We start from the raw sequence: 25,632 nt of genomic DNA, 5'->3' as shown, positions 1-25,632 counted from the left end.
GCAGGGAAGAAGACATCAAAAGACAGTTCATAGTGAAAAACACTCCTCAACAAAATAGAGTGGTAACGCGGATGAATAGAACCTTGTTAGAAAGAAAAAGAGCAATGTTGAGGGCTGCATGCCTAGAAAAATCATTTTGGGCAGAAACAGTCAATATCGCCTATTATTTGGTGAATTGAGATCCATCAATTGCAATAGAGCTGAAGACACCAATAGAGATGTGGACTGGTAAACCAGCTGATTATTCAAACCTCTATATATTTGGAAGTATTGTGTATGTGATGTACAACTCCCAAGAAATCTCAAAGCTGGATTCAAAATTTAGGAAATGCAAATTCTTGGGATATGCTGATGGAGTAAAGGGGTATCGCTTGTGGGATCCCACTGCCCACAAAGTGATCATTAGCAAGGATGTTATCTTTGTAGAAGATAAACTACAAAGAAAAGAAGACGATGATAACGTTGAAAAGTTAGAGACTACACAGATACATGTGGACAAGGAGGTTGAATAAGGATATTCTTCTGAAGCAGAACCAGTACATGATGAACAAGAACCAGAGAGTTTTGAAGCTCAAACAACTCGTCAATCAGATCATGTGAGAAGACGTCCCAATTGGCACTCAGATTATATTATAGAAGGAAATATTTCTTACTGCCTTTTAACAGAGGACGGTGAGCCATCAACATACCAGGAGGCAATAAACAGCTCAGATGCTTCACTATGGATGATGAAGATGCAAGAAGAAATTGAAGCCCTTCATAAATATAGTACATGGCACATTGTTCCACTACCACAAGGAAGTAATCCAATTGGTAACAAATGGGTCTTCAAAATCAAGGGAAATGGTGATGATCAAGTTGAGAGGTATCGTGAAAGACTGTTGGTCAAATGATATGCTAAAAAAGAATATATTATTTCAATGAAAAATTTTCTCCTGTGGTTCGACTAACAACAGTTCGAGTAGTTTTGGCAATGCATGATACATTAAACTTACATATAGAGTAGCTATATGTTAAAACAACTTTTCTTCATGGAAATCTTGAAGAAGAGATTTACATGCTTCAGCCTGAAGGTTTTGAAGAAAAAGAAAAGAAGAACTTGGTTTGTAGGTTGAACAAATCTCTGTAAGGTCTAAAGCAGGCGCCGAGGTGTTGGTATAAGAGATTTGATTCCTTCATTATGTGCCTTGGATACAACAGAATTAACGCATACCCTTGTGCTTATTTCAAGAGGTTTGGTGATAACGATTTTGTTATATTACTGTTGTATGTGGATGACATGTTGGTTGCAGGACCCAACAAAGATCATATTGAAGAATTGAAGGCACAACTGGCTAGGGAATTTGAAATGAAGGACTTGGGATCAGCAAACAAGATTCTAGGGGGTGCAAATTCACCGAGACAGAAGTAATAGGAAGATTTGGCTTTAACAAAAGAATTACTTGAAGAAGATCTTGTCACGATTCAACATGCAAGATTGTAAGCCAATTTCTACCCTTCTTCCTATTAACTTCAAATTATCCTCCAATATGAGTCCTAACAGTGAAGAAGAGAGGGTGGAGATGTCTCTAGTACTGTATGCATCGGCAGTGAGAAGTTTAATGTTCGCTATGATATGCACAAGACCAGACATTGCACAAGCAGTGGGAGTGGTTAGTCGGTACATGGCGAATCCAGGCAAAGAGCATTGGAATACAATAAAGAGGATCCTGAGATACATCAAAGGGACCTCAAATATTGCATTATATTACGGAGGATCAAATTTACTTATCAATGGGTATGTTGATTCTGACTATGCAGGGGATATGGATAAAAACAAATCTACTACAGGATATGTGTTTAAAGTTGGTGGTGGAGCTGTAAGATGGGTTTCAAAATTGCAGTCAGTTGTGGCTATATCCACAACAGAGGCAAAATATGTAGCAGCTACACAAGCCAATAAAGAAGCAATTTGGCTGAAGATGCTATTGGAGGAGCTTGGGCACAATCAAGAGTATGTCTCTCTATTTTTGTGACAGTCAAAGTGCCTTACATCTAGCAAGGAATCCAATATTTCATTAAAGGACAAAGCACATACGAGTTCAATACCATTTCATTCGTGAAAAGGTGGAAGAATAGACGGTAGATATGTAAAAGATCCATACCAAAGACAACATAGCAGATTTCATGACGAAGGCAATCAATACTGATAAATTTACCTGGTGTCGATCCTCTTGTGGCTTGTCAGAAACGTAAGCAACATGAAGATACAAGGTAGAAAGAATGGTGTGAAGATATGATTGTTCCAATCAAATATTCAAGTGAGAGATTGTTGAAAAGTCAGCAAAAGTGGCCAAGCCACTTTCGGTGCAAATGGGTTTGCTTTCGGTGCATGCACCGAAAATGTTATTTTTGGAAAAATGGTAAAATCACAATTTAGTCATTATACTTTAGAGTATTTACAAGATTAGTCCTTAATCTTCAACTATAAATACCCTAACCCATTTAGCTTTAAAACCATCCCAAATCATTCTAGCTTTCTTCTAATACTAGAGAATTTAGAGAGTTTTCTTGAGAGTTGTTTTCTACTTTTTATCAAGAGATAATTGTTATTATTTTCTCCTTGTTAGATTGAGAGAAGTTGTAATTCCTATTTTCTCATAGTGAAATTCTTCTACCGTTGCCCGTAGTTTTTACCATATATTACTTAGGGGTTTTCCACATAAAATTTATGTCTTATTTATCTTCATTTTTATTTTCTCAAATTATCAGTTGTGATTTTTCTCTATCCGATAGCCGTAATCCGCAATAGCCTGAAGGCCTATGATTGTCCCTTATATTTTGGTTGGACCACAATCAGTTGATATCAGTGATAGTTGATGGGTGGTTGAAGTTGTGGTTTGGGTGGAATCATTTCAAGTTGCTGGAGTTTGGATTGCATAGGATAGATTCGTTTCTTGCCACTGTTTACCATAAGTGGTAATCAGATTTGAGTATATGTTTAGGGTGTTTAGTTCTTTTATATAGGCTGGGCTGACATTTGGGAGGTCACTTGGGTCGGGTTGGTTTTTTCTTAATTTTCCTTTTCGTTTTCACCAATTCCTCTTATGAGTTGGCTAGGAACATAAATTTTGCTATACCAAATTTGCCATCGTCACATCAAGAAATAAGGATGGCGAGGGTTTCATGGGATTATATCTAGCCATTGCTTCCTTGAAGCATGATGAACGATTAGTAATTACTCTATGGCAGGTTACTACTTTTATAGTTCAGAAGATTCTGTTAGATGATGTTGGCTTGGACTATATTTGCACTACTATAGAGCGATTTTTTGCAGATGGTTGAGTTTTGGAAAATATGGTTGCAGCAATTGCTGAGCAACCCTCTTTACGACTTTTAAAACACATAATTCGATGTCATCTTTGATTTTCAGATAATCCAAGGTTTGTTAGTCAAGTGAATATGTTATCACTTATGAAATTTTGGCTCTAACCTCTCCCTCTGTCTTTTTTTTCTATTCAGTACTCGCATTTTAGGTTTATGCTTTAAATTGACATGTTTTTGGGCCTGCCTTTTGCCACGTATGAATTATTGATTTGCCTTTTCATAATATGTTTGGGTTACCCTTTAAGAGATCTCTTCTTGTCCGTTTTATGGTTTACCGATCAAGAGTTCGGGTAGAAATCGACTATAGTTCCATTCAAGTCTTTGATAATGCAGTAATACTTAGACAAGCAATATCAATGGGATGAACTGGGAAATAGAAGATGTAATTATGGTAAGGTTGAATTCTAGAATTTGAGGGCATAGTGCAATAAATATGCAAGAAATAACATAAAACAGGGTTTATAGTTAAATTTTGAAATGTACTAAACAAAGGCAGATGAAAATTACACATTAAAAATATAAAGAGACATGCTTTGATATTTTGCATCATTAGACACGGGATGAAATTTATGGGCGTGCTCATAACATACTGTCCGATCTTACCGGCAACCTCTTAAAGAAGTTAAGAGGTACCGATGGAAGTTTGTGGCGGAACCTTGGATGCCTTAGAACATAAAGGCCTGTGAGAAGAGCCACGACTTGGAACAGAGTAACATAAAGAATGATAGCGATGATCAAACAGAATATCACGAATAGAGTGGTCGTTCTCGGATCCCTCCAGCTTAGCAGAGACTGGAATCTTTCCCCTTGAGTCGCCAGATCACCCGTTCACGGTCTGTACACTCCCTGCTATACTTCTGAGACGGTCGTATCTCATCCTGACGATATCCGTAGGACGGGAAGTGGGGAAGGTATCGAACTCTTCATCTCGTTCGTCAGGATGGGCAGCATCAGCATGAGAGAGCCGTGTGTCCATGTGAGGAGGGTGCATTGGCCGCCAACGGTAGTTCCAGATACCGATTAGGAAAAGGTAGAGAAAAACTGTGGGAAGTATTAGTTCAGGGTAAATAACTGATATAATGAGAATGATATGAATCAAAATGGTTGTTATAGGGTTTTTCCAATTGCAGATTTGATCAAACCAATTTCCAACCGCGATCATCCCACTTAGAACTGCCATAATCCGGAAGAAGTTTTCTTTGTTTCTCCTCATGTTCCACATATGCGAATCGACATCAAGCATGTACACCACAACTTCCTTCCTCAGTGGTGGCTCGGCCCGACTCAGCCTTTCTGAGACAATCTGCATAGCCTGGTGCCTCAAGCTCTCGAGCTGAACCACAGACAATGGATGGATTAGTGCATCTTAGGCAACAATGGTTGCGAATACGTATGCATCATGTTAATCAACGATGAGTAGGTGAATCTCACAGCCAATTGAACTTCACCAGTCTTTTTAACACTGGAAGAATGTAGCACCAATAGTGGATACGAGTTAGTATAAACCCTACTGGCTTAGAGTGTTGATAGCCAAATTCTTACCTACATGATTCTTACATCCTTCGTCCTTCCAGATCCCCTATTATCGAAAACCCCTATAGTAATGACAGTACAAGGATCAAAGACCTCCCAAGTGTATTGCTCATTTCTTCTTGGCATGAAGCTGTCAACAATTGTCCTAGTCCGGACCCATTTTTGCCCATACTTAGCCACACAATAAGCATCTGTTGTTCCTCGCCCCTCTTTCGTTTTCATCGACATCAGTCCGTGGGCACTTAGAATACCCAGTTCCAGAATATCGATATTCGGTTTCCATAGCTGTTTCGCAGTCGGCCTAAGATCACTGCTATAGTGCGTAGATTCATCCAAAACGTGATACCCTCCTTCTAAACACATTCTCAAGTGAATCCGACTTGCAAATTTCGTTTCTTTTTTCTATCCATCCACCATCACATGTTTCTTTAGATTGCACCACTGGCTTTTCACTGGTTTATGGTATGACCGTCTTTGAACAATCTGTAGAGGAATCATACACTTCCCCAAAGTTTCATCCTTGTTCGCCCTATCTTCGACGGTTAGAACCAAAGGCTCCTCGAAAGGTTCAGCAACAACAAACATAAAGTCCTCGTTCCACATCGGATTGATGGTCTTACTCGGAGATATTCTAGTTCTCAAAGCCTGATTTCCAGGAACAGCTTTGACAAATACTTCAGGGAACCTGTCTTTATCACTGAGTACCAAGTCTTGAGCTTCAATGATATTGACCCTCACATACCAGAGCTTGGGGGAAAGATAAACTTTCGATCGAATGTTCGCACACCGTTGGGACGAACCGATGCAACATCGGAATGCCAGGCATCGGGAAATGCCTCATCAGCTTGAGTTCCCATCCAAACAGCCAGCATGAGCTCTCCCTTGGATTTATTACCCCTGTAAAGTTTCAAGTATAACTCATATATATGAGATTGCTCTGACAATACTCCGACACGAGATCAAATAAAAGCGTTCGTGAATTAAGAGAAAATTTGAAGAATGGCGATGGAAGGCCTATCAATGTATTGATCTAGTTTCAGACGTTGCAACGTCTGCTGGTGTTTTGGCCAATTTATTTAGCTCTTAATGGGAAAGTGGGTTGGTGTTGGATATCCACCATCCACTTACCCTGAGCTAACATGCAGAGTTACCTTGGTGTAAACGACATTCTCCTAGGTTCATGTGGAGCCTAAGTGTGCGGGCATTAGGACCAAGTGGATGGTACAATGTCCTCTAGAATTATATCAGGGACAATTTGAGGTATGCGGTCTCATATCGCGCTCTTGGTTGAGGAGTGGGGTTGCAACCTAATATTCGTTATGCACCGCAGGATCTTCATTCTAAGAGTACTTGTGATTTTGAGATTACATTGTAGCTTGTGGATTAATACGAGATTTGTTTGGACATTTTGATATAAGATTCACTTGGAATGACTCTTGTCAAGTATGACAAATCTTTATTAAGGGTTAATCAGAGAAAAATCATTGAAAGAAAGGATAATCGGTCTGAAATTTATCCTATTCAAACATTGTACAATGTAATATTAGAATCGAGACGTTATATCCGTGACACGTATCACTCGTAACAACTTATTTTAGGAAGGGATACAAATATTTCAGGAGTTACACTACTGACTAAAAGATCGGATCAAAATGAGGGTAATGTAAAAAAGCAAGCTTCCAAATGATGATTAAAAAATTTGAAAACCGAAAGATTAGGCTATAAGTTATGTTTATACTATTTTATGTGTTTTGTCGTCTACAATTTAGATAATAATTTATATTTGTATCGTTTTTGTGTTATGTTTCAATGCACATAATATCATGCATATTTACAATATTCGAGTTAAATTTTGTATGCTAAAGTAATAAATTATAAAAAAAAAATACCCATTAGTAATTTTATTTCTGTACAGCGTTACACGGCCATCTGCCTCACGAACAAATAAAGAAAGAACATGTTAATCAATGTGGTTGGGCCCGACATGTTGGGATCAGCAAAAACACCTTTAGCATATGCTCATGGCAGACAGCACAACACCTAAAGCATGACATGCCTTGCCTTACCTCGTGCATTACAAAATAAAATGTCATTTTAACATCATATTTATTACTTCGAACATTTCAGCAGATAGCCACAGTTTCCATATTAAAACGTTGCCTAGAACCAAGTTGACAACACAGCTGCCAATATTAAGTACTCATAAGGATAAGTATATGACTTCAGGAACATTAAAAAAAATTAAACATACTCGTATCCGATACTCGAATCCCGGTAACATAGTATAAAACGTGGGAGCATATATATATATATATATATATATATATATATATATATATATATATATATCAGGCAGCAAAGGACTCGTCTTACAACAAGCAAAGGTGCAAGAATAGACCAACAATAAATACATATATCTCCAAAGGTACTATCCAAGAACGTGGCTTTCAGATGCAAATTGCCTATATATAATCCGATGCCATCGTAAGAAAAACAGTGTCTGAACTCTTAAAAGGCTTTCATAACTCGCAGTGCAGTTTGCCGGCACCGACTATAGTATATGAGGTCATTTCTAGTTTCGGTCCATGATAGCCTAAAAGCACTTCCCACCAAAGATAAGAGTTTGACAGCAAAATGATGCATTTACGAGAACACAAGGGAAGCCACATAGAAACACAAAGAACTTGAACACAATGCAAATGGAAGCAGAGGGACTTCGTACCGGGAAAAAAGGCTTAAAAGCCATCCATTAGTTGAACTGGATAGTATGCACCTATGTGGTGTTATAGCAGCCATCAAAATTTATGAGAATGGCGAAAGGAAGAGCTTGGCAATGTAATCCGGATGATATATTACATGAATCCCGTGACAATGTCGAATATAATAGCATTATCAAAAATTACAACAGCGCAATCAGTTCAAAAACCAAATAAAATAGAAACGCAATCAAAGATAAGGAATCACCAAAAGTGGTAGGAAACAATTACCTAGATGGAATATTAGATAAAAAGATTTACGAGGCCTCGCTTCTCATCTCATCATGTGTTTGGCAAAGTGAAAAAAGAAGACACCTATAGCGATAACCGCCACAACCTCACTTGCATTCAACGACTGCTTCAGCAGCTCGATGTGGCTTGCTTTTACGCCTACTCCCATTTTGCCGGAAACCATTAGACTTTGACGATTCATCGGTGCTCGATCTGGTGCCTAAGCCATTCTCTTCTTTGACCGAATCGGCCTTCTCTTTCACCTGCGATGCACGCTTTCTCTTTTTCCTGTTCTCCGCAGCAGGGGGACTATTTCTCTCATCGGTTGTTATATCAGCTTTTCCATTCTCGCCATCCCCATCAAGTTTTTCGACTTCTTCGTCTTTGATTTCATCTTTTAGCGGCTTTTGCGGCCTTCCCCTTCTCTTTTGCAAAGGAATTTTCTCTTCTTCACCACTCCCGGCGTCTTCATGGTTGCTAACGGTCAACTTTTTCCCCTTTCCTCTACCTCTACCCATACTATTAAACCCAACTAATGAATAGCTACCATAAAAATCAAGTTGCAGTCTGCCAAACCATAAATCCACAAATAAAAGAGCCTGGTTAAAAGAAGCTTCCACAAATGAACATTACAGATTCTCAAATACTTATAAATCTAGCAAAAATATATTATAATTGAAGTGATACCGATTCCTAGTTACAGTAATGAGAGAGCTTAATCGATTTCCAGAACATCAAAACAATTTCAAAGCTATATACAGGACATCTGAAGATGCATAATCCTGTCTTATGATTCTATTAGAGATGAGAAAAATAACTTTCTTTTTTCTTTTAAAGTTTCAAGTTTTAAAAATACCCAGAACTAAGAATTGAATTAGACCTATTTTCCAAACATTTCCACCACATCCAAGGGGGAATACAATGGATTTACAGCTACAAAGTACTCAGATTTACATGAATTCAAACTTAGTAAATATACCAAACGACAAACAGAAGAAACATAATAAGAAACTAGTAATAAAGTCACCAAGAATCAGAAAGTAAAAATAATTAAATAAAATGAAGATCAAACGAAAGGGCATATAAATTTCAAGCGAGATGAACATCAACAAAAAAGGATAGATAAGAAACAAAAGAGAATTCAAAGTTCAAACACAGAAAATAAAGATAGATTAGAAACAGAAAGATAGAGAGAGAGAGAGTAGTGGAACCAACCTGAAACGAACCAAAGTTAATATGAATCGTAATCAAGAAATCCATCAATTTGAATCTGTTCAAAACAAAGCAATCACACCCAGAACTTATCTTTTTCCACTTTTATGTTGAGAAAGTTAAATACTTGTGAAAGGAAAGAAAGTTCCAAGCTTTTAAAAGCTATGATCTGGAGAAGGAAAGCGTTAAAACCCAGATGAGAAAACAGATAGATTTGAAGAAAATAAGGTTATGTTGTTTCTCAATAACATGGTTAAGAGTGAAAGACAGAGAGAAAGAAGAGAGGCTGGAATAGTGATATTTGTTGATTGGGTTGTTTGGCTTTGGCTCTCCAGTTTTATGTGTTTGCTAATTGCTGTAATCCGGGTGTTTTGATTGGCGATGTGTAATAATATTGAATTGGTGAGGTTATTTTCGTAATTGACGGACGTAGAAGATCACACACTTATTTGTGTACTTTCTTCTTCCAGTGGGGTTTATGTTCCAACACGCTATAACCTTTGAGGGCCAATTGAATAATATATTCGCCGGAAAAACGTTTGTGACAAGTTAAATGGTTTAATTTTGATAGTGTAAATGAAATATTTTAGACAAAAAATATTTTATAATAAATTTTATAATTTTTTATCCGGATTATAAATTAAAAATATTAAGATGAAAAGATAATTTTATAACAATATTAATTTTTATAGTATAAAATTTAAAAAATAATTATAAATAAAATAATATATATTTATTTTAATTTGTTAAGCTATAAATTACAAATGGAATATATTTGAATAATAATAAATTTGAAACGAAACAGAATAGGACAGTATAATTGAATCGATTTTTGAGTTTCTTACTCAACTCTTCATATATCCTATTTTTCTGAAAATTTTCGTATACTGCTTCTTAGATCAGACCAGAAGAACATCCACAGAAGACCCTACGAATAAAAGTAAAAGCAAAGAACAAAAATAGCGTCAGATAATAGATATTATTAGCGAGTAAAAACACTTAAACCAAAACCATAGGAAAATTACTAATATAGACATTATACAACATTATCACCTTCTACCTCGTTTCCTAGCCCTTCCGTTATCGACGTTTTCTCTCCCTCTCTTTCCCCTCGACTCCGCCGCTGCCCTCTTCTTAAGCCTCCCCACCCCTCGCTTCCCCCTCCCCCCTCTTCCTCCCGAACTCCTCGTAACCCTCCCCTTCTCTTTACTCCCATCCTCTGAATCATCATTATCAACATCATCTTCGTCATCTCCTTTCTCCGACCATTCAGTCGGCGAATTCTGTTTCATTCTTTTCAAGAAACTTGCTGCTCCTTGTTTCTTTCTCGCCTTGCTGTTTTCTTTCTTGGTATCCACCTTCAGCTCCACGGCGTCATTTGAGCTGAGCTCGTTACCACCATACTCGTGATCTGAATCCCCACTCTTGCCGTTTGTCCTCAATGAGTTCCAACGCCCTGAAACCGCTCTTTCTTTACTTCTTTTCATCCTTATGCCGACGACAGCGTCGTTCTTAGTCGCGGCAAAAGAAATAGCATCGGCCTTCTTCTCCTTCGCCTTTGGTTTCTCTTCAACCACTCCTCTATCTCCTCTCTTAGAAGTAGCATTCTTGATTACTGCCTTGGAAGAAGCACGTTTACCGCACTGGACCATTGAAGAAGATTTGTTGGGTTTTGAGGGATCGTCTTGTTCCGGAAGCTTATGGTTCATTTTCTTTAAGACCAAAGCCCGGAGTTGTTCAGCAGCGGTACGTTCGGGTGAACTTTTCCGGTGAAAAACGATGATGTTGTTGAATAAGAGGAGGAGATCCCTGAAGAACTTTGTACTGCCCTCAGAGTAGACACCTTTATCAAGCCTGGATTGAATTCTTTGGAGATCCATGTGTTGCCTTATCAGGTTTTTGTATCTTCCAGACTCCTGCGAATTACAATCGTAAAATACTTATCATTAATTACTTATTTTATATATATATATATATATATATATATATATATAAGGGATGTGCTTATGCGGGTTCAATACCTCGGTTGGTGTTTTTATTTATATATATGTTGCTCAAAAATTAAATATAGAGTATAACTATATTCTTTCTAGAACATATAATTATACTGTTTTATAGTAGTAAGTGCATGTAGTAATAAGCGTACCTCATTGTATTTTACTGCTTTTTACTTATATCTTAAAATTAGCATAGGGGTTTAGGGTTCTATGGAAATTAGTAATACCTTCAAACAAAATAATTCGTCCGTGGAACCAGCCAACTATCTTATAAGCCGGGCCCCATCACCAAATATTTTTTTTAAATTCAAATATATTGTTGAAAAAAATTCAAATATTTTTTTTAACAAAGAAAAACAAACGGAACTATAGCCTGTACAGTATCTTTTCCATAAGATGCAAAAGGGTAGGAATAAGTGTCTAATATTGGTGTCTAAATTATACTTAAAATTAATTATTGGTGTTTAAATTTAAAAAAATAAGTGTCTAATATTTTTTTCGTTATATTTTAATTACCTACCATTAAAAAATTGTTAAATAACATGTATCATGTCTAGATTTTTAATTTATATATATATATATTTTAATAATATTTTATTTTTAAAAAATAAGAGAAATATAAACTCAACTTGTGTTATTTAATGATCTTTTAACGGTATACATCTAAAAGTATAACGGGAAAAATATTAAACATTTATTTTTAATAAAACACTTTAAACACTAAAAATCAATTCAAGATATACTACATGCACCCAAAAATGTATTAAGCCTATAAATAATACAAACAATTACTCAAAAACCTCCCGTGAGAGATCATCGTATTAAAAAGAAATGTATTTTTTTATAAAATAAGTTGACAAAATATATATCTAATGCGCATTAAATATTTGGGCTGCTCAAAATTGTTTGATCAGAATTAGATACTTTTTTTTTTCTAAATTTTATCGGAGTAGATATTTAATCCATTAATTATTATGAGTTTACGGTCTATTCACAGACTGCAATGTCCAACTTGGCAGTACCAGTTAATCTGATTTCTTATTTTTTTTAAAATTAATTTTTTATTTTCAATTCCTAAATTATTTCACCTTATTATTTTAGATCTCTAATTTTCTAAACTAGTTCACCCTAATATTTTAAATTACTTTTATAATTATAATTTTAAAAAAAATGTAAGTTTTATCTTAAACTTTTAAATTTTATGTTTGAATTATATAGGATGACTTTTAAATTTTATATTTTTATGTGATTATTCATATTAAAATATAATCATATAAAACATATAAAATTTAAAAATTCAAATTACATATCGAAACACAAAAAAATTTTATTGTTTAAAAAAAATCCGGATCTTCCAAATAAAAGAGGGAAGAAAAAAGTTTAGAAAATTAAAAGAAGCGAATTTATAATAAAAACGATAGTTTGTTAATGAAAAGTGGGTAAGACTCAGACACACATAAATGATTTATTATAATTAATTCAAGAGCCAATTTATAATAAGATAATTAGTTAGCAAAAAGTGGGTAATTTTTAGACATATACATATAATTTTTTTTATAATCAATTTAAAAAGAGAAGAATATGATCTTCTCTCATTTTGGTTTTTAAAAATGATTTTTATGTTTTTAAAAGGTTCTGCTTTTGATTTTTAAGTTTTAAGTTTATTTTAATTACTTTTTAGTTAAAGTTAATTTAGTTCTAGACACTGAATTTTGTTTTATGTTCACATTAAACAATATCAATTTAGATCTTAAAATTAGTTTAATTATGCAACTAGTTCATCAAGCCTTAAGTAAAGAATAGTTCGGCTTTAGGTCCATATTCAAATAATGCTGTGTTGATGTTTTATTACCTCCCCCAAAGCGCCACGTCAATCAAAAGTCTGGCCAAAATTACGGAAACCTCCAATGTTTTGTGACAAAAATCGGCAAGTTCTCAAAGAAGGTACGTGGCAGATTAAATGCCTTAAGTTTTTCCTTAATATTATTTTTATTTTTTATTATTTTCACTATAAGAATAAATATTTAGGATAATAGATAATAATATTCCTTATTCGGTGTTTGTAATATTAAATATTTTTTAAAAATTACCTGGCTCCGTTGGCGGCGGTCCAGAGCCGAGCCGAGCCGATGAGAGCGGATGATCCCGAGAAGCTTAACCATGGACTCAGGCTTCACCGCCGAGCCTCTTTTCTTGGCGGGAGAAACCTCGTCTCCCTCACGTTCCTCTCTGCTGCTGCACCCGCCCTTGCTACTACCACTGCACCATTTCTTCGACAAACTCGCAGAGCTTTGTACGTCACTCACCTGCCTCTTATTACCATGTTCTTCAACGTTTAACCGCTCGTTAACCGGTCCGTTCTCGGTTCGAACCGGATCGGCCTCGTCCTCACCTCTCGGTTCGACCGATTCTGTTGTAACTTCTTTTCTTTCTCCTACCAGTTCTCCGGCATCGTTTTGTTCGTCTTTAATAATAATAGTGGCCGACGTGGTCAACTCAGTTTTTTGACTGGTGGAGTTGGACTCGTTATATGATCTGTCATCGAGATTGCCGGAATCATCTCCGCCGGCGAGCGTACCGGCGATGAGACCCGACGGTAGAACATTCTGTCGGTCATCCAGATCTGTCTCCTCTTTAAAACACCTGTCCCTTTCCTCCATCAATATCTTGACCTTCATTTCCAACGACCTGTAAATCACCGGAAAAAAAGGAAACAACTTCTCAGATCTCAGCACAAGGGCGAGTAAACTACGTAAATCATTCGGGAAAAGGAATCGTCATTTGATTTCGTATATTTACACGATCGAAACGTCACGTTGTTGAACCTCGCGACGAAGCTCCTCGACGCGAATCTTTCGGAGCTGGTCAACCAAACTGGAGGAAGAATCGGCACCGGCTGGAGATATGAAGCGACGTTTAAGATCGGAAAACTTGTCCTTACAGAGTTGAGGAGTGAAGGAAGACGAGGAGATTCTCCGGCTCTGGAGTCCGAGGGCGATAGAGTCCCAGCTCTTAGTGCCGTGGCGGTTGACGGCACAGACGAGGAGGAGTTCCTCTAACGTACCCCAAGGTCGCGCGGTTGGCTCGTGTTCCCTAGCCATGGTACGCTCAAAGTAGCACCATCATCAATGTAATTTTGTGTTAAACAAAAAAAACTAGGGTTCTATTTTCAATTTTTTGTTTTGATTCTTCTGCTTCGCCGTTTTGATTGGTTCCTTTTATATTCTCCTCGTCCACACCTGTTAAATTGCTTTGCTTGTATGATCTTTATAAGGAAATTACATATCACCTTTATACAAATTTTGACATTTTAATAATATAAATTTAAATCTAAGTATTAGTCTTATTAGTTGTGAACAACTATTCCATGAGAATAATGAGGGTTCAAGGGTGCCGCTATTCAAATATATATATATATATATATATATATATATATTTAGTATATTATTATACAATGATTAGTAGTTTTTTAGAGTAAAATATAAAGGTGATTTAACTACATTTAAATTATTAAATTTTTGAAAAAATATAAAATAATTACTAAATTTATTAAATTATTAAAATTATTATAGTATTAAAATATAATTTTTAAAAATTTAATAATCAAAGTAATTATTTAAATATAATTTAATTAATTTTAATATGCATTATCCAAAATTTTATTATGGGAGTGGGCTGTGTGCGTTCACTAATGTTTGGGCCATTGGATTTCGATGACGGTAATTTTGGGTTCAAGCGTACTATTATGATATTTTGAGGAGAGCTATGTGACACGATGGGATCATTCCAACCGTGCCATAATATTTTTTTCCACATACACAAGTATCCAATCATAATACTAATTAATTTTATAATTTAAACATTATATAAGAAATAATACTCATTGAGTCAAAATCTGAGTATAATTTAATATTTATCTATTTCTTTAGACTCTTTAACCTTTCTTATAAGAATAATTGGATAATTAATTAAATTTTTTAAAGGGAGAGTTCGAATTTTATTGTATTAATAGTTGACACTAAAATCCTTAGGTTTAAATCCTATCGCTCTCTTATTTGGACAGTTGAAATAAATACACTGATTTAGCCAATTGATTTAATTTTAACCAATAATCCACATGCAGGCTTGCTCTTTCGTGAGCGATTATTCTATGCTTCTTTAATTAAATTTGACGATTTAAGATGTCTTTGTTGGCACCATAAATTAGAGCGGTCCCTGGTATGGGGGACTTGTGTGGTAATTTTAGCCACGCGAGGACCATATAACTGCATGGAATCTTTTGAATACTTCTTTGAAAAAATGCTGTACAAGTATGCATTCGATTGTGTATATATGAATTCAAGGATGCTCAAGTGTTACATTTACAATTTAAAGTTATTTTAATATTAGAAGTTTAAACCAATAAAAATACATTTTAAAAATTATTTGTAACATCCTCAGTACCGGGTTAGTGACTAAATTGTAAAATTTCAGAATTTGATGATTAAAGTAGAATAGTTTAATAGTTCAATGATTTATTTGGAAATATTTCCTGAAAGTTGTTAGTAATTATCAAAGGAATTAAAGGGCAAAATGGTCATTTGAGAATAAAGATATTTTCCCCCTTGATAAGAATGAATCACGGGGGGGGGGGGGGGAAGAGAGTTATCTGAAAACTCTCTTCTTCTTCTTGTTTTCTTCTTCCTCAGACGTGAGCTACCGAAGGCAAAGGTGAGTTTCTTTGTTAGCTAATTATTTGTTGATTTTAAGAGTGAGTTTTGATCATTTGGTGCTACTTAAGCTTAAGGAAAGCTTAAGTTGTCCTAAAATCAAAAGATGAAGAAGTTATGAAAGATTAAAGAGAATGGGGTTTTAAGTGAATTTCTGGAAAAGAGTTGATAGGTTGAATTTGCAACTAAATTTGACTTGTCATCAACTTAATTAAGATATATGAAGGGATAGAATTAGATTTAGAGCATCTTGAAAATTTGGTATGATTTTTGATTTCCATATGAAAAATGGAATTTTGAGGTTAAGAATGTATTGAATGAGTAGAAATTAGTTGAAGTATATGTACTTGAGTTAAGAATAGAAAAGAGAATGAAACATGAAGAATTTAAACTGAAAAGAATGAATTTTCGGGCTTAAAATACAATTTTCGGGCAAGGTACATCGGTACACATTCAACATGTACCGATGCATCAAGGATAAATTTCTAGAAATTATTCAGTGTGTATCGATGCACTCCTTTAAAATGAAAACATCGAATGCCATGAGTGCATCGATACACTATAGTGTGTACCGATACACTACAAAGGGAAAATGAAAATAGATCTTTATTTTAGTTTAAGAAATGAAAGATCAGAGTATGCCAAGTGGAATACTGATATGTATACTATATGTGTGATTATGTAGATATAGAACGTAATTCCGTTCTGGAACGATCAAAGAATTAGGATCGACTCAAAGTAAGCAATGCTAAGGTGAGTGCAATTTAATTTGTACTTATGTTATTGAATAAACATTTGCTTGTGATGGGACAGTGACGGAGTTACTATGGTAAGAAGTGACTCCTAAAATGTTATTTGATTTGTGATTCTTATGTGTGCATGAGTACATGGAAATGAGTATATGTTATTATATGTGACATGATCTACATGATTACATGTATATGTGATATGTGATACTGAACTACAGGAATATATGAATTATAATATAAGCTATGTGTTATTGACATAAGTGATTATACGAATATGTAATATAAGATATGTGAATCCAATAATAGTAAATACATGGAAATAATATATAATTAATGTGATATAAGTGATTATGTAAAATTGTGAGATAAGTTATATGGTATTGATATACAGACTATATGAAAGTATGTATATGAGTACATATATAAAGTTTATATGTTATTCTATGTGCTATGTGATGTATATGTGAACATATGTGAACAATATATAACATAAGTGGTTACATGAACATATGTAAAATAATAAAAACTATGAGACACGATCTACACAATTTCATGAATATATGATACATGTTATATGATATGAGATAGATGTTTACACATACATGTGGTATGTGATAGAAGATAATGAACATGTGATTATAAGAGAAACGATATGAATACATGAATTTATGCAACATAATGATATTGCCCATGATAGGTGATATGAGAGATATAGGTATAGTTGGCATGCCAAGAGTCGAGGATTACCTATGTCTTTCGGGACATATGGACATGATTATCTATGTCTTTCGGGACATATGGACATGATTACCTATGCCTTTCGGGATATATGGACAGGATTATCTATGTCTTTCGGGACATATGGTTATGATTACATATGTATTTCGGGACATATGAACAGGATTACCTATGTCTTTCGGGACATATGGACATGATTACCTCTGTCTTTCGGGACATATGGACAGGATTACCTGTAACATCCCAAACTATGTGTTAGTGACTAAATTGTAAAATTTCATAATTTAGTGATTAAAGTGGAAAAGTTGAAAGGTTCAATGATTTATTTAAAAGTATTTCCTGAAAGTTTTTAGTAATTATCAAAGGAAATAAAGGACAAAATGGTCATTGAACAAATAAAAGAATAAAATAATATTTGGGGGGTTATCTTATAACCCACGTGGAAGAGAAATGTGAGAAACAAATGTTTCCATACATTTCTCTTATCTTCTTCCCCTTCTTCACCGTGAAGCATACAAGCAAAGTGTTGAATTATGTTTTGATATAACAATTTAAGGCAAAATGATTTTTGGACTTGAATTGAATTTACAAAATGTTTTTGGACTTAATTGAATTTATTCATTGTTTTAAAAGGTTTAAAAAATAATTCAAAGTCCATTAAATTCGAATTTGAGCCAAAATGCTAAAGGGTGTCAAAGTGCATCCATGTACCCCTGCAGTGCATCCATGCATCCCTGCAGTGCATCCATGCACCTGCACTAGTGCATCGATGCACTATGCAGTGCATCCATGCACTCAAACACCGAATGCAATTAGTGCATCGATGCTTCCTTCTATACATCGATGCATAAAGGTTGTGCATCGATGCATCATGCTGTGCATCGATGCATCCTGCTGTGCATCGATGCATCCTACTATGCATCCATGCACGAAGGTTGCAACGACTAGTAACGGCTAGTTTATTTGAATTTAATGAAGGGGTATCGTTGCACCATGATAGTGCACCGATGCACGATATTATGGGCAGCCTTTTTGAGTAGAAAAATCATCCCCAAACGGTTCCAAAACATCCCCAACGTCTATATACAATATCAAACACATTCCAAGCTATAAATACAAGCTAAGGACACTTGAAGAAGGATGAGAACAACTATCAAAGCAATCAAACACAAGAGAAGAGTTTTTCATTCTTATTTCATCTTTCTCTTGTAAATATTTTGTTATTGTGAGCTCAATCTTATAAACACCTACCTTAGAGAGGTTTTCTTGTTTACTTATTTTATCATTTTGTAAAAGGGAAATGTTCTAGCTAATCCAGTGTAAAAGCTAGGGAAGGTTCTATTTTATCCTGAAAAAACTAGGGAGTTTGTAAGGTTACTCTTTGGCCTCAAAAGAAAAAACAAATTAGTGAATTTGTTGGAAAATCCTTAGTGTGGATAGCTAAGGTAGTGGACGTAGACTTTGATTGAGAAAGTCGAACCACTCTAAATCGCTGTGCAATTACTTTCAATTTTCTTCAAAATCTTCCACCAAAATTTTAATTGCCAATTCACCCCCCTCTTGGCTTTTGCAGAAAATTGAAAGTAATTGCACAGCGATTTATAGTGGTTCGACTTTCTCAAACAAAGTCTACGTCCACTACCTTAGCTATCCACACTAAGGATTTTCCAACAAATTCACTAATTTGTTCTTTCTTTTGAGGCCAAAGAGATAACCTTACAATTCCCTCAAGAGTATACCCCAACTCTTGAGAACACTCTTTTCTCAAAGAGAAGATTACAAATTTGCAAACTTACAAGAAAACCTCACAAGGTAAGATGTTTGCACAATTCTAGAACAAAGAAAAGAACACTCAAAGATGAATACAATTGAGCACAAAAAGTGTTCTTGAAAGCAAAATGAATATTGAATGAAAATAGGCTTGAAATGCTCAAACTTGAGGTTTGATGCTTTCTCTTTGATTCTCTCTTGATTCTAGTTGCTTGATATTTCTTGTTACTGATCAATGGCTTCTAAGCTTGCTTAAATAAACCTTGGATCACTTCTGAACGTTGGGGATGATTAGAGAAGATATTATAGCCGTTTTAGTGTGAAAACATTTAATAAAACAGCTTGGAGCGTGGGGGGAATCGGTTCCCTGTCATAGGGAATCGGTTCCCTAAGTGTAAAATTCAAATATTTCGACCGTTGAACAGGGGGAATCGGTACCCCCTTGGGGGGAATCGGTTCCCTCCGAGCATTCTGGAAATCTCGGAGCCAAACCATTCAGGGGGGAATCGGTTCCTCCTATGGGGGGAATCGGTTCCCTCTGAGCAATCTGGAATTTTTGGCTTTGAATTGGTTCGAAATACTTTGTAAAATTATTTTGAAATTGTTTTATGATTAAAACTTAATTTTACACTTAAGTAAGGATCAAAAATGATTTTTGAAATATTTGGAGTAATGTTTTGATATTCGAATAGTTATATCGAATATACTTAGAAAATCATTTGGAAAATCTTAAAATCCATTTAACTTAATTTGTTATATCGAAATATTAAAATGTTTCAACAATCTCCCCCTTTTTGATATAACAAAACATTTTAGTAATTTTAAGATTTTTGAAATCAAGTTTTGAAATTACTCCCCCTTTCTTTAACACTACTTCAATTTATTTACTTTAACACTACTTCAATTTATTATGTAAAAACATTTAACACTTATTCTTCTCCCCCTTTTTGTTAAATCAAAAAGACATTGTAAAACAAGGTTTTGAAAATCATTTAGCCAATTGATTTATTAATTATAAGCTTAAGCTACTAAGATCACAATCAAAAGATAGGTTAGCCATTAGTTTCATAAATCAATATTCATAAATAATGTGATATGGCAAAATTGGTCATATTGCTAATGATAATGTAAATGATGCAAAAATGAATAAAACACACCAAACATATAAGTTCACACCATTCATAAATCCAAAATCCAACAATCCACAAAATCAAACAATTCAAAATGTTGAAACAATATTCATTTTGTTCAAAGTTTTAAAGCTAAAACATAAAATCAAGCATCCGGATCGGTAGGAGGAAAACGGGCTCGCATAGCGGCCATCTCATGTGTGAGTTCATTGATACGAGCGTTGGTTGATTCATTGTTTGCACTTATCTCCCGAAGAATCTCTAATTGTTGAGCTCCCATTGTGGATAAATGAGACTCTATAGAGGAAAAGCGCGAGTCCATGGTAGCGTATCGGAAATCGAATGTCTCCATAAAGGATTGAAAATATGGAGGCATTTGATGCGTTTGTTGTGCTTGCTCCTCGGGCTGATCAGGCTCATCTTCGGCTTCATCGATATCTTGCATTAATTGCTCAAGCTCGGGATCTTCGTCAGCTTCGGGTGGAGCTTGTGAAGAACTAGCTCCCGGAGTAGAAGATCGAACCCATTCACCGATTTCTTTATCCTTTACCCATCCCGCTCTCGTTAAGGAAAGAAGATTTATTTGTTTCTTAAGAGGAAAAACGGCATCTAGACCGACTCTAAGCCCAGCTTTGGAAAACAGATTACTCAAAAAGCAACCGTAAACTAGAGATGAACAGTGTTTCTTGTTAGGAACAAGATTTACGGTTTCAACAATTTCAGCAAAAATAATCTGAGGTAGGTTAATTTTAATACGGTTTTCGAAACAATGTAACCACCAAAGATCCAAAGCTCTAAGAGTAGAATAACGACCTCCGGATGGTCGAAACCACCAAGAAATCATTAGATGAAGAAAACGCTCATGTAGGTCTAAGACACTCGCACTATCTCTTCTTTTATAACGAGAACCTAAAATTTGTTTTTCATTCGAAATACCATCATTATCTAATCCAAATGTATTGGCTATATATGCCGGGTCAATATATAAGAATTGTCCTAGGAGGTAGGAACGAATTCCTATGGTTTCGGTTTCAGCTTGGTTTTTAACACATACGGCATTAGAGTAGAATATACGAACAAGTTGATGGTAAACGATGGGTTCAAGATCAAATAGTTTATCAAATTTCCATTCTTGTAAAATGGGAAGATATTTAAAATCGATAGCTAACATAGCTTGACGAGAAGGAATACGTTCTTCCCGGATTTTGTAAGAATCGAAATATTGATAATACCAAAATCGGTGATTTCTAGACCCAGGATGATTAAAACACGAATTTTGAATAGTCAAGTTAGGATCAGTGGGATTGGGATTAGAAATTGGAATAGAAAGAGGATTTGGAGGTGGATTTGGTTGACGACTAGAACGACTAGATGAAGACCTAGGACGTTTAGGATTTGACATGGTGAAGGAAATCGGAATAGATAGAATAACCTGCAATTTTAAAACAAATGTATGCAACTCAATTAATCCCAAAACTCAATTGAGTCCTCAATATTTCAAGGTTCTCTAAATCAATCCTAATGGGCAAAGTTTTTGAGAAACTTTTGAAAAATATGGTTTTGAGAAACAATATATGTATAGTTTTCATAATAACAACATAATTTAATCAAAACACAATAATTTGAAAAAATAACATTTTTTTTATTTCGAAAATTAAAAAAAATTTGAAAAATTCTTGTGTTTTTGATGAAATTAGTTGTAACATCTAGTTTCTAATCACTAAATAATCAATGTCCGATCACTATTTCAACCTAGAACTAATTAAAACTAATCCTATGTTCAAAAAATAATGAAATAAAGAGTTTAGAAAAATTACCTTGAAAGATGAAGATTGAGGGAATTTAGATGTTGTTTGCACGACTTTAATGATTTCAACAGGTTTAGAAGATGATATATGAAGTAAATTCCGATTAATATCGTCAATTTGAGACAAAAATGGAGATTTGAGGGTGTAGGAGGTGAAAAACGGCGGAAGAGAGAAGAAAATGAGGGTTTGGGATTTTGGGGGTGTTCTGTCGATTTTAACAGAACCCCAGGGGGGTATCGATTCCCCTGTGGGGGGAATCGGTTCCCCTTCAAAGGGGGAATCGGTTCCCTCAGGGGGGGGATCGATTCCCTCTGCACCAAAATGCTAAAATCCGATTTTTTAAGCACAAAATGCTAAATTAATCTTTTCTAGTGGTATTGGCAACTCATATATCAAAAATTAATTATGTTCAAACAATTAAATTAATCTTTAATCGATTTTTGAACATAAAATTAATTTTCACTAAGAATCACAAACTCCCCCTAACTAATAGCAAGAATGCAATCAAAAATTATTATTATAAGCATTTTTCAAGATTTATTAAAAGTGCTAAAATTATTTTAAACACTAAGTGAAGATAGGTTGGTCAAACCTAATTCTCTCCTAAGTGTCCAAAATCTTTCCTTGTCTAAGGGTTTTGTAAAGATATCCGCTAATTGGTGCAAAGTATCAACAAATTCTAGAACTACATCTTCCTTAATGACATGGTCTCTAATGAAGTGATGTCTTATTTCAATGTGCTTAGTTCTAGAGTGTTGGATGGGATTTTTAGTGAGACAAATAGCACTAGTATTGTCACACTTGATAGGAATGGTACCTACTTCAATTCCATAATCAAAAAGTTGTTGTTTCATCCATAAAACTTGTGCACAGCAACTACCGGCTGAAATGTATTCCGCTTCAGTGGTGGATAATGCAACACAATTTTGTTTCTTTGAAAACCAAGAAATCAACATATTTCCAAGGAATTGACAAGTACCGGAGGTGCTTTTCCTATCTAATTTGCATCCTCCATAATCCGCATCAGAAAAGGCATGCAAGCTAAAGCTAGAGTCTCTAGGATACCAAAGTCCTAAACTAGGAGTGTCCTTAAGGTATCTAAAGATTCTCTTAACAGCTAGTAAATGTGATTCCTTAGGACATGATTGAAAATCTAGCACATAAGCAAACACTAAACATAATGTCTGGTCTATTTGCAGTAAGATAAAGCAAAGAGCCAATCATTGACCTATATAATTTAACATCTACACATTTACCTCCTTCATCTAAGTCAAGCTTTGTTGAAGAGCTCATTGGAGTGTTATGAGGTTTCCCATTTTCCAGTCCAAATTTCTTGAGCATATCTTTGACGTACTTAGCTTGATTAATGAAGATGTCATCTTTTCTTTGCTTGATTTGGAGTCCCAAGAAAAATGAGAGCTCCCCCATCATGCTCATCTCAAACTCACTTTGCATTAGCTTAGAAAATTCTTGACAAAGAACATCATTAGTAGAACCAAATATTATATCATCAACATAAATTTGAAATACTAATAAATCTTTACCTTTTCTTTTTAAAAACAATGTAGTGTCAACCTTTCCTTTTAAAAAACCTTTTTCAATTAAAAAATTTGACAATCTTTCATACCAAGCTCTAGGAGCTTGTTTTAAACCATAAAGAGCTTTTGTCAATTTTAAAACATGATCCGGAAAATTTGAATCTTCAAAAACATGGAGGTTGTTCCACGTACACTTATTCTTTTATAAAACCATTTAAAAATGCACTTTTAACATCCATTTGATATAATTTAAATTCATTGAAACATGCAAATGCTAATAACATTCTAATTGCTTCCATCCTAGCTACGGGAGCGTATGTTTCATCATAGTCTATGCCTTCTTCTTGAGTATAGCCTTGAGCAACAAGTCTAGCCTTGTTCCTCACTATATTACCACTTTCATCAAGTTTATTTCTAAAAACCCATCTAGTACCTACAGTAGATTTATTACTAGGCCTTTCAACTAATGTCCATACTTTACTTCTCTCAAATTGATTTAATTCTTCTTGCATAGCCATAATCCAATGTTCATCTTTTAATGCTTCTTTGATGTTCTTAGGCTCTATGCATGAAATAAATGCAACATAATTACAGATATTTCTAAGAGAATATCGAGTAGTTACCCCTTTTGATGGATCACCTATAATTTCACCATCCTTGACATAGTTGTACTCTCTTGGAAAAGATACTTCCCTTTCTTCAATGGTTGGATTCTCGAGGGGATCATGAGTTTCCTCATCTTTTGTTTCTTCCTTTGATGATGATTCTCCAACGTCATGTCTAACGTCATTTGCTTGTACAATACCTACATCATCATTAACAGAAGAATCCTTCCTCGGAAGGGGATTATCATCGAAAACAACATGTATAGACTCTTCTACAACTAAAGTTCTTTTATTAAATACACGATAAGCTTTAGAATTTAAGGAATAACCCAGAAAAATTCCTTCATCACTTTTAGCATCAAATTTACCAAGATTTTCTTTACCGTTGTTTAAAACAAAACATTTACATCCAAAAGGATGAAAATAGCTAATGTTAGGCTTTTTATTTTTGAGAATTTCATATGGAGTTTTCTTTAAAATTGGCCTAATCATTACTCGATTTACAACATAACAAGCGGTATTTGTGGCTTCCGCCCAAAAATATTTTGGCAAATTATTTTCACAAAGCATGGTTCTAGCCATTTCTTCTAAAGTTCGATTTTTCCTCTCAACAACTCCATTTTGTTGAGGGGTTCTAGGTGCTGAAAAATTGTGGCTAATACCATTAGAATTACAAAACTCAATAAATCCAAGATTTTCAAATTCAGTTCCTTGATCACTTCTAACACTAGTGATAGAGTAACCTTTTTCATTTTGGATTATTTTTTAAAATGTGATGAAATTTTCTAATGCTTCATCTTTAGTAATTAAGAATAGAACCCAAGTGTATCTAGAATAGTCATCTACCAAGACAAATGCATATTGTTTTCCTCCCAAGCTAGTAGTTCTAGTTGGCCCAAAAAGATCTAAATGGATCAATTGTAATACTCTACTAGTTGATACATCATTAATAGATTTAAAAGAAACTCGTTTTTGTTTTCCTTTAGCACAAGCATCACAGATTTTATCATTATCAAATTTAAGCTTGGGCAACCCTCTTACTAAGTCTCCTTGAATTAACCGTTGCAAAACGCTCATACTAGCATGACCTAGTCTCCTATGCCATAACCAACTATCATGTTCATCCTTAGCAACTAGGCACAAATTAGTCATATCAATAGAATCTAAATGCACCATGTAAATGTTTCCTATTCTATGACCAACAAGCATAATCCGATTAGATGTAATGTCAATGACTTTACAACCATTAATTTCAAATAAGACATTGAATCCTTTATCGCATAATTGACTAATACTTAATAGATTATGCTTTAATCCATTCACATATAAAACATTTTTAATTTGTATGGAAGAGGTATTACCTATTGTACCAATACCTTCAATGTGACCTTTTGAATTATCACCAAAAGTCACTTCTCCTCCATTTTTGGCGTTAAGCTCAATGAACCGGCTTTTGTCTCCGGTCATATGTCTTGAGCATCCACTATCAA

General features: G+C 34.8%; 2 protein-coding genes and 1 pseudogene across 4 annotated transcripts; all 3 read right to left on the bottom strand.

Moving 5' to 3' along the window:
• Window positions 1–3,829: 3,829 nt before the first annotated feature.
• Window positions 3,830–6,067, bottom strand: LOC120124405 (annotated as a pseudogene).
• Window positions 6,068–7,700: 1,633 nt separating this feature from the next.
• On the bottom strand, window positions 7,701–9,396 carry LOC120124474. Of its 2 annotated transcripts, XM_039143136.1 has the most exons (3): window positions 9,347–9,380; window positions 9,102–9,156; window positions 7,701–8,453 (listed from the first exon to the last, which is right to left on the bottom strand). In XM_039143136.1, exon 3 carries the CDS (start codon window positions 8,402–8,404, stop codon window positions 7,994–7,996), a length of 411 nt encoding a protein of 136 aa, XP_038999067.1. In that variant the 5' UTR covers window positions 8,405–8,453; window positions 9,102–9,156; window positions 9,347–9,380; the 3' UTR covers window positions 7,701–7,993. The 2 variants fall into 2 exon arrangements, with proteins under 2 accessions (XP_038999067.1, XP_038999066.1); XM_039143135.1 differs by having other exon boundaries at window positions 9,102–9,396.
• A 581-nt stretch (window positions 9,397–9,977) lies between these two features.
• LOC120124473 lies at window positions 9,978–14,305 on the bottom strand. Of its 2 annotated transcripts, XM_039143133.1 has the most exons (4): window positions 13,895–14,305; window positions 13,186–13,783; window positions 10,152–11,014; window positions 9,978–10,026 (listed from the first exon to the last, which is right to left on the bottom strand). In XM_039143133.1, the coding sequence occupies exons 1-4, from the start codon at window positions 14,194–14,196 to the stop codon at window positions 9,993–9,995; spliced, it is 1,797 nt and encodes a 598-aa protein (XP_038999064.1). In that variant the 5' UTR covers window positions 14,197–14,305; the 3' UTR covers window positions 9,978–9,992. The 2 variants fall into 2 exon arrangements, with proteins under 2 accessions (XP_038999064.1, XP_038999065.1); XM_039143134.1 differs by lacking the exon at window positions 9,978–10,026 and having other exon boundaries at window positions 10,059–11,014.
• Between the last annotated feature and the right edge of the window lie 11,327 nt (window positions 14,306–25,632).

Source organism: Hibiscus syriacus, unplaced genomic scaffold (assembly GCF_006381635.1).
Source record: "Hibiscus syriacus cultivar Baekdansim isolate YM2019G1 unplaced genomic scaffold, ASM638163v2 tig00110418_pilon, whole genome shotgun sequence".
In the NCBI taxonomy this organism is placed as follows: domain Eukaryota; kingdom Viridiplantae; phylum Streptophyta; class Magnoliopsida; order Malvales; family Malvaceae; genus Hibiscus; species Hibiscus syriacus.
Note: the sequence above shows the minus strand (reverse complement) of the source record. Positions and strands in the feature narration are given on the sequence as shown.

What these genes read in the sequence shown, in the direction of transcription:
- LOC120124474 (XM_039143135.1), bottom strand. Translation starts at nt 8,404, where the DNA reads ATGGGTAGAGGTAGAGGAAAGGGGAAAAAGTTGACCGTTAGCAACCAT.
- LOC120124473 (XM_039143133.1), bottom strand. Translation starts at nt 14,196, where the DNA reads ATGGCTAGGGAACACGAGCCAACCGCGCGACCTTGGGGTACGTTAGAG. An exon ending in CAACGTGACGTTTCGATCGT is followed by an intron (nt 13,784 to 13,894) that starts GTAAATATACGA and finishes GGTGATTTACAG; the next exon opens with GTCGTTGGAAATGAAGGTCA. An exon ending in GCTAGGAAACGAGGTAGAAG is followed by an intron (nt 10,027 to 10,151) that starts GTGATAATGTTG and finishes TTTTATTCGTAG; the next exon opens with GGTCTTCTGTGGATGTTCTT.